The sequence below is a fragment of the Empidonax traillii genome, unplaced genomic scaffold (genome assembly GCF_003031625.1).
Source record: "Empidonax traillii isolate 1590-97213 ecotype Southwest subspecies unplaced genomic scaffold, ASM303162v1 scaffold15:size5535645, whole genome shotgun sequence".
NCBI classification, from domain to species: Eukaryota; Metazoa; Chordata; class Aves; order Passeriformes; family Tyrannidae; genus Empidonax; species Empidonax traillii.
The window spans coordinates 5,505,706-5,518,690 of NW_020955208.1; the positions used below are offsets into that span (position 1 = coordinate 5,505,706).

Below are 12,985 nucleotides of genomic sequence, written 5' to 3' on the forward strand. Positions count from 1 at the left end.
TAAACATCCTCTTCAATTTCCTGCACACCCATTCAAATCAGAGAGATGCTGAAATGCAAGGGTACCTTTGTTCTGAAAGGAGAAACACACACACACACTGCCTCTGGCTTATTCCCACAAAAATACAACAAGTCAGCAAACCCTCTCGAATAGCTCAATAACTTCAGTAAAAGGAATATAAGCCAATTTGTGGTGAGCTGGCAAGAGGAAAAATAAGAAGCAAACCGTTCAGATTAAAAACGTGAGACATCTTTTTCTTTTGCCAAGTGAACTCAGTCCATACTTAGAGGACCAACTTTTATGCGTTAGCCCTCCAGCCCTCAAGTCTGCCTCCTTTTTATCTACTCTTGGATTTAAAATGGCGTCATTTCAGATGTGCATCAGAGTTAGGGACAATGGAATCAGGCCAGCTCGGTTTCAGTTGAACATAAACCAGCTCTGACGACTTCAAGGAAACGGAACATTACAACAATCAGATATCCAGAAAGGAGGAATTTACTGTTGCTTTTCCTTCTTCAAGTCCTGGGAGATGGTCTCAGCTGCAAAATCTGTTCTGTCAGAATGATCAGGATCTTGGGAACCTTGTAGTAGCCACCTGCACCTCAAGCCCAGGGGCACACAGTCCATGGGGTGATCTCTGCCTCAGGAACAACAAAGCAGAAGGGACTTTTCCAACTGCTGAAAGGCAAGAGCAACCCAGCAAATTTTAATACAATGCAACAAACTGGAGGGAGGGGGGATTTTCCAATTATTATTGGCTATTTCCAACACAGCTTCTTTAATGTAGCCTCCTTTCCCTCCCCTCAGCACGTCAGATGCTAAAATAAACGGGAGAATTTGCTCCTCTGCAACAATTCTGCAACTGGCAGTGCAGACCAGACACCAAGGAGTAAGAAGCCCGACTAAAATGTTCTGTTAAAATCCTTGCTCTCCCAAAGATAACAAAGATGTATTTTGCACTTTTCACCACTCACACTTGGGGAGACTCACCACCAAGGGCAAGCACCACGCACTTCAGATAGCCAGGAGAGAGATGCAGTCCATGCACACGCTGTGTAGAGGGGGTGCAGTGCCACCCCAGGCTGATACAGCCACGCATTGCGTGAACATCCTGCACCACCACCAGATCAGATCTCAAACAGAGCACAGCCACATCACCCCAGCACTGCACCTGAACTAACAAACTCTGTCTCTCAGCACAGAAATTTAAGCTGGCCCTGATGGTGTGCAAAACAACTGCCCTGTTTCTGCAAAACTAGTTTGTCTGTCTCTACACCATACCCTGATAGGCTCTCACAGCAGGAATATCGTGAACAGTATAGATTTGCCCCAAAATGATACAAATGGCACAATCTAGTTCGAGCACCCTTGTTCTTTTCACCCAAAACATTTCTATGCTTGGCCATGTTGGTTGCTGGCACAATTCTTCACCCTTTTTGCCAGTTTCACATACAGTGGTTGATCACACCAGCTTTAAACCCAGGCATGGCCTTGAACAGAAAGAAAAATTAAAGGTGAACGTGCTTTGTGCTACCAGCTCTTGGCATCTGAGCTACTGGGCTAAAAGTGCTTGCACACTTTTCCCTCCTGAAGAGAATTTAACACTTAGATCTTCTCTTCTGGGTCTCAAAGAAGCATGGATGGAATTTTCAAAAACCTTCAGTACTGGCCTCCTCCTGAAGTCAAGTCCCTGCAATTTCAGCAGGAGAAGTAGGGAAAAGTAAGAGTTATGAAACCTCACATTAAATCCTTTCTGGGATTTTCCCAGAAAACACTGGGTAATAAAACAGAAATTTCCTCTTTTATCTGTTCTTTCTTTAACTCTCTCTTCTCTGTCCAGCACAGATGAGGGTTGTGAGATAGGTAGGAAAATAAATGCTCTATTAAGAGTGAAATAAGTCCTTCTGAATGCAAAGTGCTGCTTTCCTTGAGCACCCTGTCCTGTCCTGTTTAGTCTTCTCTCTTAAGCAACTGCTACTCCAGAGATGTTCCATCAAAGAGCACAACTCTTGGTCATTGTGAGTGATCGCTCCCTCCCAGGGAAGGATTCAGGTTAAATCAAAGCCAGCTGCTTCAGAGAGGGGAAGGCGGCTAAAAAGAAGTTAAACAAAATAATAATAAAAAATGCAATCTAGAACCTACACAGATAGGAAATCTACTCTTGTATTTCAAATAAATAACTCTAAGGTATTTAAGCCTCATGCACAGAAAACAATTTCATTTTTTTTTAAAGTCATCCTCTTGCATTGTTGTTCTGCCCTAATAACTCTGAAATGTGCTACTCATCTCTCCCAGTTAAATATCCTGTTTCACAAGCCCACTCCTAGATATCTGAAACTGCCCAGCATTTCTATCTAGCTTTAGGCATCTAGCATTCCAAAGAATTAATATTTAAACTTATTATAAAGGAATGGGGATTGCGTTAAGCATGTAGCATTTAGCAAAACATTCATATTAATAAACTGCTGTGTTGCTTGTTTGAAGCACATTTATCATTCTTTAAACTCAAAAGAAAAAAAAAAAGATAATGCTCCAAAACTGACACATGTATCTATTTTCCTTTTAATACAACCAAGACTTAGACAGGATTATAGAGTGAAAACTATTAAACTTCAATTTTTACAATATGCTTAAAATTATATTATCTTTCTCTGCCTAGGGGATTGTTGACTTCAGTATTTAAGTGAATTAACCACAGCAAATTGTGAAGAAGCAGTGAATCACAGCACTTATTTTAAATAATCCTACACCATCTACCTCTTTGTGGGAAGCGCCTCATGTTAACATTTTTATACATATTATTGCTCTTATATCTCCTGATTATAGATAAATAAATAAGAAAACTGCTAATCTGTTCCAAGACATCACTAATTGGTTATTTTCCCCCTTATATTAGCCTTTGATTTACACCTCAGATATGTTCTCCCAAGCCAGCACGTGTAATTTATTTACAGCATTGGAAGGCAGGCAAAATACATCATCCACTGTTATACAACCTTCTACAAGGTATTAAAATACCAGGCCCCTGGAGACACACTTCATATAGTTCAGCAAGTTCCAAAATAAACCAAACCACCAACCCCTTAAGCACTTAAAACAACAATGGACATCTGTATTAAAAAGTTAGTTTTACTGTATTTGATGATGTCGCCTTCATGTCATTTTTCCCTCTGGCTGATATGCAAACAAGAAGTAAGAATGTATTTGCTTTCCCCTCATTCTAAAACAACTGACAACTCTATAGCTCTCACAAAACCCTCTTATCGTAGACATAAATGCCAGAATTAAATGCAGTTTAAGATTTTTTGCATTCATTTAACACTTAGAATAAATTTGATCGTGTAGGTTCAATCACAGTGTTCTCTGCCAACCCACTGTGCAAAATAATCACACATTAGATACATTCAAACATAATGACAGAAGGGTCAGACGTTATTATGAGATTTGAAGCAAAACAGTTGCCTAGAAAAAAAAAAAAGAAAAAAAGAAAAAAAAGGAAGAAAAACAAAAGAGAGAGAGCTCAAGCACTTTGCACTGATTTGACTGAGATCAGCCTTGTAATTCCTAAATGTTCAAAACCTGAATAGAACCAAAAATACAAAATTTGCATCTATTTCCTGTTGCAGCTCTGGCAATGTCTCATCTGTTTTACAAGTAGTCCCCTGTCTACAAATAACCTTAATCATTAACAATCATTTCATAAAGTCAAACTAATGACTGTAATAAAAAAAAAGAAGTCCTTGTTCCAGGTAACTAGTGAAGCACAGATTCTGAGAACAGAAAGTTCAGGTTCCAACTGAGATTTCACATACAGGGTGCCAGAAATATAATAGCAGGGGAAGGAAAGAGGGGAATTCGTTGCCTCTATTCTTCAAAGCCTGTGCAGAAAGGTAGACCCGCGGTAGCCTGCTCTGATAGTTATCTCAATGAAGGAACCGGCCCTTGCTTTTCTTTACACGCCCCATTTAAAGGCAATAAAACGGCCTGAGTGGTTTTAACTGGTCGTTCCATGTCACTGTAACGCTCCCTGCTCCCGGGAGAAGATAACAGCTGTGCCATATTCCCAAACACATACTTTTGCTATTGTTTGCACATTTGTAGGGCGAGATTATGCTGTACCACAGGCAGCGAGTGCTGCCCTTGCTTTGGAACCCTCTATTCCCCGAGTTACATCAGTGTGCTGGGAAACGATGTTTGGTGGCTGAGGGAAAAAAAGCAAACAAACCCCAGCCTATTAAAAGCCATTTCATGCACTGGGAAATGATTACTAGATTGCACGCCTGTTCAGGCCTGTTGACACACACTGATAGAAACCTGGACCACAAAATGGAGTGGTTTACATCTATATTCCCTCTCCAATTACCCTGCCATCGATACCTTCAACAGTTCTAAAATCACTAAACAGAGGAACTTCTAGAATAATGGTAATTATGGTACCGAACATGGAAATTATATTCACAGTACTACAAATTTCTGTTCATAGTCCATACGTTATTCCACTTCCTAGCTTACAGATGGATTTAATACAAGCTTGTTAGCTGTTCTACAAGCTTTTCCCTGTACACAGGATAAAGAACTTCTGTAATACTAGGACTGAAACACTGACCCAGCTAAAGTTAGTGGCAAGACTCCTACTGATGTTAATTGTTTAGAGTAAAATTTTGTCCCTCTTATTCAACAAAAAAACCAGACCACTTCATTGCAATGAAGTACGGTCTCCCAGAAGACACTCACTTTACATTTAGCTGTTTCACTGAACAGAATCTTGAAGCACTTCCAGAATACAGTCCGAAATACACTAAAAATCCTCAGCATACACTTAAGAGTTTATGTGTATACAGGGTTGATCTCTAACATGCAAATAATCATTTAGATACATAGTTCAGATACCCTAAGTCCAAAGTATTTGTAGTTGATGACACTGCTGACAGGAACACAGTAATGTACATACTTGAGCACTTGGAAGATGTAGATTTTCAACTTTTTCTTACTATAAAAGAAGAAAGGGCATTTTTCTTCTCACCCCAATTAAGCCAGTATATAATAACCTCCATTAATGAAACATTTTAAAGACAGAACAAGTAAGTTCTTATTTTTTGCTTCTATTTCATCAAACAAAATTCATATTACAAAACCTCTTCCAATTATTAGTCTTATCTGACATTAACTGTTATTCCATATAATTCTGTGCAATATTAAGAAAGATACATTATTTTTTCTCTTCAGAAAACAACAGCTGTTGTTTTCTCATGAAGCAGAAAGAGGATTTTTTGCTGTTATTTTACAAGTACTGAATGCCTTCATATGACAGGCTGATCATTAGATCTCCTGGTTTGTATTTACTAAATATTCTCTACTACTAATTCCCAAATTACAATGGATTTAATTATTAGATACAGTTAAACATCTTTTTAATTAAATCCATGAAAAGCTCATCTTCAATTCAGTAACTCTGATTTTGCAACACAAATCATTAGAAGAAATTCCTTCAGCAGCAAGTAACTGGAAGTTATTTTCCTATTCAAGACAAGTAAGCATTATAGCCAGTTTAAGGGAGAACACAGTTACAATTTATTCCAAATTACTTGATGCACACATTCTCCAATTTGCAGTTTCTTCTCTCTTCTGCTCTTACAAAATAAAGCAAAAAAAGCACCATGCAATAGAAACGTAGCTCTGTAACTGCATGTTCTGCTCAAAGAAACCTTTAAATTCCTTTTTGTAGAGGAGAGTTCAAATGCAGCAAGCAAGAGAACTAGAGTGAAAATAAGAAAAATTTATTACTACAGCTCTACATAAAAATTGAGAGAGTTTAGAGATCACCATACCAGTGAGCCCATTCCATGTCTTCCTTATCAGCTCATATTGTATTTATCAGCTCTAGGCAGTCCCACTTGCTCCAGTGGCATAATTCAGGTGAACACAGACAAGGTGTATGAAAGAAAGTGGCAGGATCAGGCCCAAGACCACTCAATACACCTAATAAGTCATATAAGCAAAGCACATGCTTTTGCTTAAGATCCCAACAGCATAAGCTGTTACTTTCACAAGGACAGTCCTGATAGTCAAGGAAATAGTCACAGGGGGTTTCAACGGCAAGATTTAACCTTCGTTCTCAACAGCAGAAGGAAATGAACACATTTCAATACATTGGTCGTATGTTTGCTGAAAGCAGCTACAGTTAACAACAAACACAAAAAAAGTCCAACCCATTTTCTCCTTGTCTGAATAAAAAATACTCTCAACAAGGAAACGTCCAACTACTGCAACCCGAAGAGCTTATTGTTTTGCCCACTGTAAGTTAATATCTGAAGTGGTTACTGCAAAGGTCCGGGCCATTTGGATGATTTCCCAGTGGCACAGCTAACAGGATAAATCTCGTCATTTCTACTGAGTCATGAATTAGGTACACTGAACAAAACTGGAAAAGAATGAAAAGGAGAAGTGTTTCCTGGTAACAACCATAATCAATGCCATTTAAAAACTGAGATATTTGACATCTTTATAGATTACTCTTTTGTCACTACTAAAGTTTCCTTTCCCAAAAACTGCTTTCCTGGAGACAATAATTATTTTGCCCTGTGTTACTTTCAAAACGGTCATACTGTGGCATGAAATTCAGCAAAACAGAACCAAAACCACAGAATCCCATGAAAACATTGTAAAACAGACTTCATACCTTACGGTACAGTTGTTCCAAGCCCGGCAGATCACAAATGCCTCTAAAGAGCAGTGGCTGTGTGCAAATACTCTGCCCTGTGACACACAGGGAAATTAGATGACCAAGAAAAGCGTGGCACGTATCACAGCCTGTCACACCAGAAGGGGTAGGATGGGTGAAAACTGGGTGTTTATTTCAAACAGCTCCCAAACAGAACAAAGCATGAAGCACAATTCCAAAATGCTGATATTTCAGGTGAACAACCAACAGATCCATGCTGCAAAGTTTAGACCCCGATGATCCGATTCCCAGAAGTAATCCTCACCACCACCCCTCCAGTTCTTGTTTGGCTGTTCATGTAAAAGGACTTGCTCAGGCACAGAAGCATTTTGCAGGATCATAACTTAAACACTGTGAAGCAGTGGAGTAACACCACAAGAGACATTACAACAGCAGGATGCTTCTTCCCCATTGTGATTACTTCAAAGCTGCCCATTTTATTAGTAGGGCAGTGTATCATTTTGATTTATCCTTTTTTTGAAAAAAAAAATTTAAAAAGTAAGGCTTGTTTAGGAAAAAAGATTTTACAGGCAACTATAAAAAGCGGGTTTGCTCTTGTTAAAGAGCGTCTTTTACCTTCCCCACTTGCAGTTTTCAACTGTGGATAAACCAAAACCAGGAGGCACATTCTGTAATCTAACCCAGATTGCAGAGGGAATTGCTGGGTACATGGGACTCTGGGGCTGGAGAATGGGAGACGCACGGAGCGATGGTCTGAAATCAAGCTGTCATCAGTTTCCTTCCCAAAACCCTTCACTGGGTAAATCTGAGTATTTCCCTCGTTCCCACTTCTTAGTTCTAGACTGTTACATCACATCCACACACAGCTGTCCCCAGTCCTTTATCTTCCTGAGAGAACCAGGGTTGTTGGGAGATGGTTTACACTGCTCCTTGAAAGATGCTCTCCTGCACATACACTCTGATTTTTCAGTTAGATCACAGTTAAGCAATTGAGTAATTTCTGTTATTCCTGTGGAACTGACTCAGAAGCACAGGGTGAAGAGCAGGGGCTGGCAGCTTGCAGTGTTCAGCAGGAGAACTCCAAAATGCCCAAGTGGACATTAAAGCACTTGCTGACACCATATAAGTCAAAAGGAGCAGCACAGCCCACACATTTTAAATTATCTGGCCCAAAATGTTACTTTTTACTTTTCCTAACTCCTCCTGACAATGTCTTCTCAGGGAAAAAAAAAAAAAAAACAACAACAAAAAAGGGGCAAAACCTAAACAAACAAAACAAACAAAACAACCAACCAAACCACCCCCACCCAAAAAACTCAGCGTTGCCTGTCTTTGGAAAAATCCAGCATTATCCATCAAACCACCCTGCTGCTCTGCAGATGAACCCTATCCTGCTCATGGATACCTCCTACTTACTCCCATGACTCAAGCCACCCATACGCTGAAGCAACCACAAGGTAACACCCTGAACAGAAAACACATTAAACAAAAACAGCAACAAAACTTAAAACACTTTTCTTTCCCCCAGTGGTGAAAATGAGAAATTGATCAGTCAGAAAAGATGAATTAGCAACCTTCTCCCATGCCCACCTACATCTACTGTAAGAGTCCCAAGCGTATGGAAATTACACTTCTTTCTCTCCCTATGCTCTTGCCCCCTGCAACAGCAAGAGGAATATGCATGAAAAGAGGGCTAAGTAGCTCAAAGGGAAAAAGAAAAAAGAAAAAAAAAGTGCTTCAACAGTTTGCTCCTGCAGGGCAATGCACAGGCAGGATTTTAAGCTGGTATGAACCCTGTCAAGTGGCACCAACCTCACTCGTGGGACCACGAAGGAGTCCCTTCCACAGGCAGCAGTGGCAGCAGCACAGCGATACTAGAGCTTGTAGCTCTCCTTCATAGTCTGTGAATCCTCCTTCTCCCCTCTCCAAACCTGAGTCTGTGCAACAGACCTTCATTTCATGCCTGCCAAACATTAACAACCTCTTTTTTTTTTTTTTTTTCCATCAGGAGAGAAGAATTGCAGCATTAACAAACAGAAAAATAAAAAAGGTAATTTATAACCTGCTGCTCCACTCTGTCTGTATTCACTGGTGATGAACAAACACATCCTACAGTCTGCAGGACAGACCTAGCACAGATTGAGGTGTTCATTAACATAACTTCATGGCAATGAAAGGTGCCATCACCCTAGGTAACAAGCTCACAAAAGAAAACGTCACTAGTCCAAGGGCACGCAGCCTACTTTTAGTTTTCAGAAGAATGGACAGAACGGGATGCACTGAAAAAATCTCGGTGGGAACTGTCTTAAGATAACTGCATGTACATCTCTAGAGAATGGGAATGAACTGAGAATTAAAAAAGAGAATTAGCTTTTAACATTACAGAAATCATTGCTTTAATGCTAATAACCTTGGGTGCACATATGTCTCCACAAGTGGCTTTGTAGCATAAAGGAATGCTTCAATTCCCTCTGATCCCAGCTGTGATACCTCAGAGCGATTATTTGAAAACTAAGTTTTGATTAACAAGTTCCAGCTTAATTAACAAGTACTAGCTCAAAAAGGTAATTAATATATTTTTAGTGGGCAATTCCTAACCTAACTTCAGTGCCACTTAGCAATGGACAAAATGAAAAATCAGGCATTTGTTAAGTAGCAAAATCTGAGCTTTCAGGCACCAGGAATTCCCAAGTTTGAGGATTCACTGCCTGAACCCAGCATTCGTAACACCTCCTTGAAATACAAACTATAAATCCAAGCAACCGTGGTGAAACTGTTGAATAAGAACCAGGCATTTATTGTCAGCCAGGCATGCTCACAAACAAACACCCCTCACTCACGCTCTGGCACAGGACAGACCAGCCCAGTCTTCAGCACCATCCCCAAAACAACCACCTCTGAGACGCGACCGAACAAGCAGCATTTGCTCAGGAGAACTAAAAAAGATGCTTGTCTTGAGATTTTTTTTAAGAATACTGAGAAACACTCAGCTTCACACTGTCAAAGAACACTCTGGTTTATCCTGTGCCTCCAAGGTGCACAGAAAAACAAAACTTTCAAAGCCTGAAGTAAAATTACAAGTTAGAAAACACCTTGAAGACCAAAAAGAAGGTAGGGCGGAGGGTTGTTACGCGTTTTTATTTGTGTGGTAAACAGTTTTTTGGTGGTGATAGTGTTCAGTTCACGCATTTTTAAACTCACCCTTCGCGCTCTGATGTTTCTGCTGCTGGAAATAATCTTTAGAGCCTCTAGCGCATCGCAGCTCCTGCGCCCTCGGCAGAATCGGGATCCTCTCGAATATGCTGGGTCGCTTGGGGATGAAGTCTAGCAGAGGTGCTGACATTTCAGGGGGGCTCTGCTGAGGCTCCGCGTGGTCACCGCCGTTGCTGACAGATACTTTAAAGGACATCTGAGGACTCAGGTGGGCTTTAGCAGCGCTGGGACGAGTCGCCCGCGGCAGATCCTTCTGGGGCGCTCCCTGGCATTTGTCGGTCAGCTCGAAGCGGGCGCCGCTGCCTTTCTGCCCCGCGGCGAGCTCACAGTGCATGTCCGCGGGCTGCCGGGCCCCGCGCCGCTGTCCTGCACCGAGCGGCACACGGGCTGTCAGCGCGGGCTGCCCCAGCCCTCAGCCCGCCGCCTCCCGCCTCAGCCCCGCGCCCCAACGGCCGGTAACCGCCGCCCGTGCGGGGACAGGCTCAGCCCGCAGCCCGCACCCCCGCCCCGCAGCCCTCAGCCCCGCAGCCCGCCCGCCTCAGCCCCGGCCGCGCTCTCTCTCACACACACCGGCCGGACGGCGAAGACCCGGCGCGCTCGGACCCCGGCGGCGGCTCGTCTGTGAGGGACGGGGCGGCCGGCGGTCGGCTTCGCTCCCTCTCTAGGCAACACCGCCGGGCAGCTCGGAGCCGCTCCCGGGAAGGCGAGCGCCGCCGGAGGGGCGGGGAGGGGGTCCGGCACACGGGCCGGCTGTGCGGAGGCCGATGCCTTTCAGCTGAGGCATCCGAACAGCGGCCGCCCCGGCAACCGCGGACGCGGCGGCGGCAGGGCGGGTTCGCCACCGCCGGGCTCGCCGCGGCCCCCGGGTCACCGGCCCCGCAGGGAGGGAGAGGGGGGAGAGCCCAGGCGGGCGCGGTGACAGCCGCGCCCCCGCGCTCCTACCTGGGAGGGGCCGCCCGGGGGGACGCGCTGCCCGCCGGGTCCCGCCGCCGCGCCGGGCGCATGGGCTCAGCCCCGCTCCCCCGCCTCAGGGCCGGCTGCCAGAGCGCAGGCGGCCCGGGCCATTACCCTGGCGCGGCGGCGGGGCCAGCCGGGGCGGGCAGGGGGAGGGCTGTGCCGCCGGGGCCGCCCCTCGGGGCATTGACAGCGGGGTCCGCCCGCGGGCCAGACCCGACCGCCCCTCAGGGAGCACGGCGGGGGGTGCGTGGGTACTCTGTGTTTGCCGCGGGCGGCGGCAGAGGGTCAGCGCTCCCTGCGCACCGGGCCCCGCACCTTCCTGGTGCCCACCCTGGCGGGGAGAGCTCCCTATGCTCCTACTCTTGTCTCCTGAGAGGTCCCTGATTTCCCTTCCCGCTGCCATAGGCCTGGCCCCTTCCCCGCTGCCCACGCGTGCGGGGGTTCCTGACCCCAGACACCCCGCTGGCGGGTCCGGCGGGTCCGGCGGCCCCGACCCCAAGCACACAACCTCATGGGCACCACCAGCCGCCCCGCCGCGGAGCTGCCGGCAGCGCCCTATAAACAGCTCGTGTGCGAAAGCCACAGCTGCAGCATGTCAGGGAGGAGCAGCGGGAGAGAGCAAAGCCTTGACAAGGGCATGGGCCCGGGAAGCAGGAGATGGGTCAGAGGTGGGTACAACCTGGCCAAGACATCTCCCCGATGACGCAGTTCCAGGTGCACTCAGTGCTTCTGTAAAAAGTGGCCATGCATCACTCCCTTACTGCCCTACAGGTGCAGGAGCTGGCCCATGCCAGCAGAGACAATTAAACTAGCTCAGAGCAGGCACCACAGCACAGTGACATTTGTGCTGGCTCCTCCTGGGCCAGCTCGGGTCTGGAAGCAATCTAGTTGGGTTTATTAGCTTGGGCCTGGTTCCAAGCAAATGCAGGCTGAGCCATGATGTGCAGCTTTGCACCAGCAAGCTTTACCAGCCCACACTTTTCTGGCTCGAGGGTGTCTGCACCCTGTTGCCCTGCATGCTGCTGTCAGCACAGGTGCAGCACAGCAGGTCTGTAACACACCAGGACAGTTCAAAGATAGCAGTGATTCGGAGTCAGCCCTGATTTACATGGGTGTAAATCAGACAGACAGCTGGCTGGAAATCTTGCTTGTTCGCAGCAAACCTAAAGGAGAGGCTTGGGAGATTTAGCACAAGGAGGAGGGACAGCTACTGAACTGGCGTCTTGCTGCACCCCTCCTGAGGAGCATCCCGCAGTGAGACAAGAGATCTTCATCTTCTTGTAGCACAGATGCTGCACAGAATGCCTCACTCGCAGTATTATCCAGACCCTTAATAATATCTTTCACCCTGCGGAGTACAGGAACGGTCAGGACAGGAGGGCATGACTTTTTCTTGGCAAATGCTATGAGTGTTGTGGATTTAGTGGGAGGGAGGCAACTCTCCATAAAAGACACAAGATCTTGAGATGGAACAAGCAGTTCTGGGAGCACCAGTACTAATGACTCTCATTTGCAATGCCTCTCCTCATTCCTGCCCAGTGTGGATGCCCTGAGGTCTACCAAAGAAGGAGCTTGCCAGCCTTTCCCTTCAACAATGCCATTAATAGGGTCTTTATTTTCTATAAAGCCATATCCTAAATTGTTAATAACTCTCTGTCAAATGTGGTTAAAAATGAGTAAATCCCCTCAGAATACCTCAGTGAGAACAAGAAGCTAAAAAAAGGGACAAATCCTGACCTTAAGTCTATAAGAAACTAAATATCAACTAGGTGGCACAAATACTGAATTGGAATGTTTTTGTAGATCTCCAGGATATCACCAGTGTAAAAATTTTCAGTGTCTGTTGTCACTGCGTAGCTGTACTCTACAGCCACCTCTCAGTGCTCTGCTAACCTACGTCCCCTATTCCCCAGTCCCGTCTGTCCTTGGGGCTCTCAGGACCGAGCTGTTCTTTCTCTTCAATTTGGAAATGCTAAAAGCACCTGGCAGTGCTACCAGAAGCAGTAATTATTTAAGACACAAATACACTGTGGCAACAGTCTAAACCTCAGTTGATGTGAAGAGGCAGTAAAATTTACTGAAGGAAATATTATTCCAGAACACAGTGTAACCAAGGTAATCCTGCTGCTTCCA

The 12,985-nt window shown here is 45.0% G+C and overlaps 1 protein-coding gene across 4 annotated transcripts in view; it reads right to left on the reverse strand.

Moving 5' to 3' along the window:
- The window catches only part of GLIS1 (GLIS family zinc finger 1), a 188,637-nt gene that overhangs the window by 168,590 nt on the left and 7,062 nt on the right, over positions 1-12,985 (reverse strand). For 3 of the 4 annotated variants that reach the window (XM_027894760.1, XM_027894777.1, XM_027894750.1), the window contains one exon: positions 9,884-10,261. In XM_027894760.1, coding sequence (XP_027750561.1) covers positions 9,884-10,229 — 346 coding nt within the window. In that variant the 5' untranslated portion in view covers positions 10,230-10,261. Of the gene's footprint in view, positions 1-9,883; positions 10,262-10,463; positions 11,081-12,985 lie in introns of those variants that run through there. The other variant, XM_027894768.1, reaches the window with a different exon arrangement.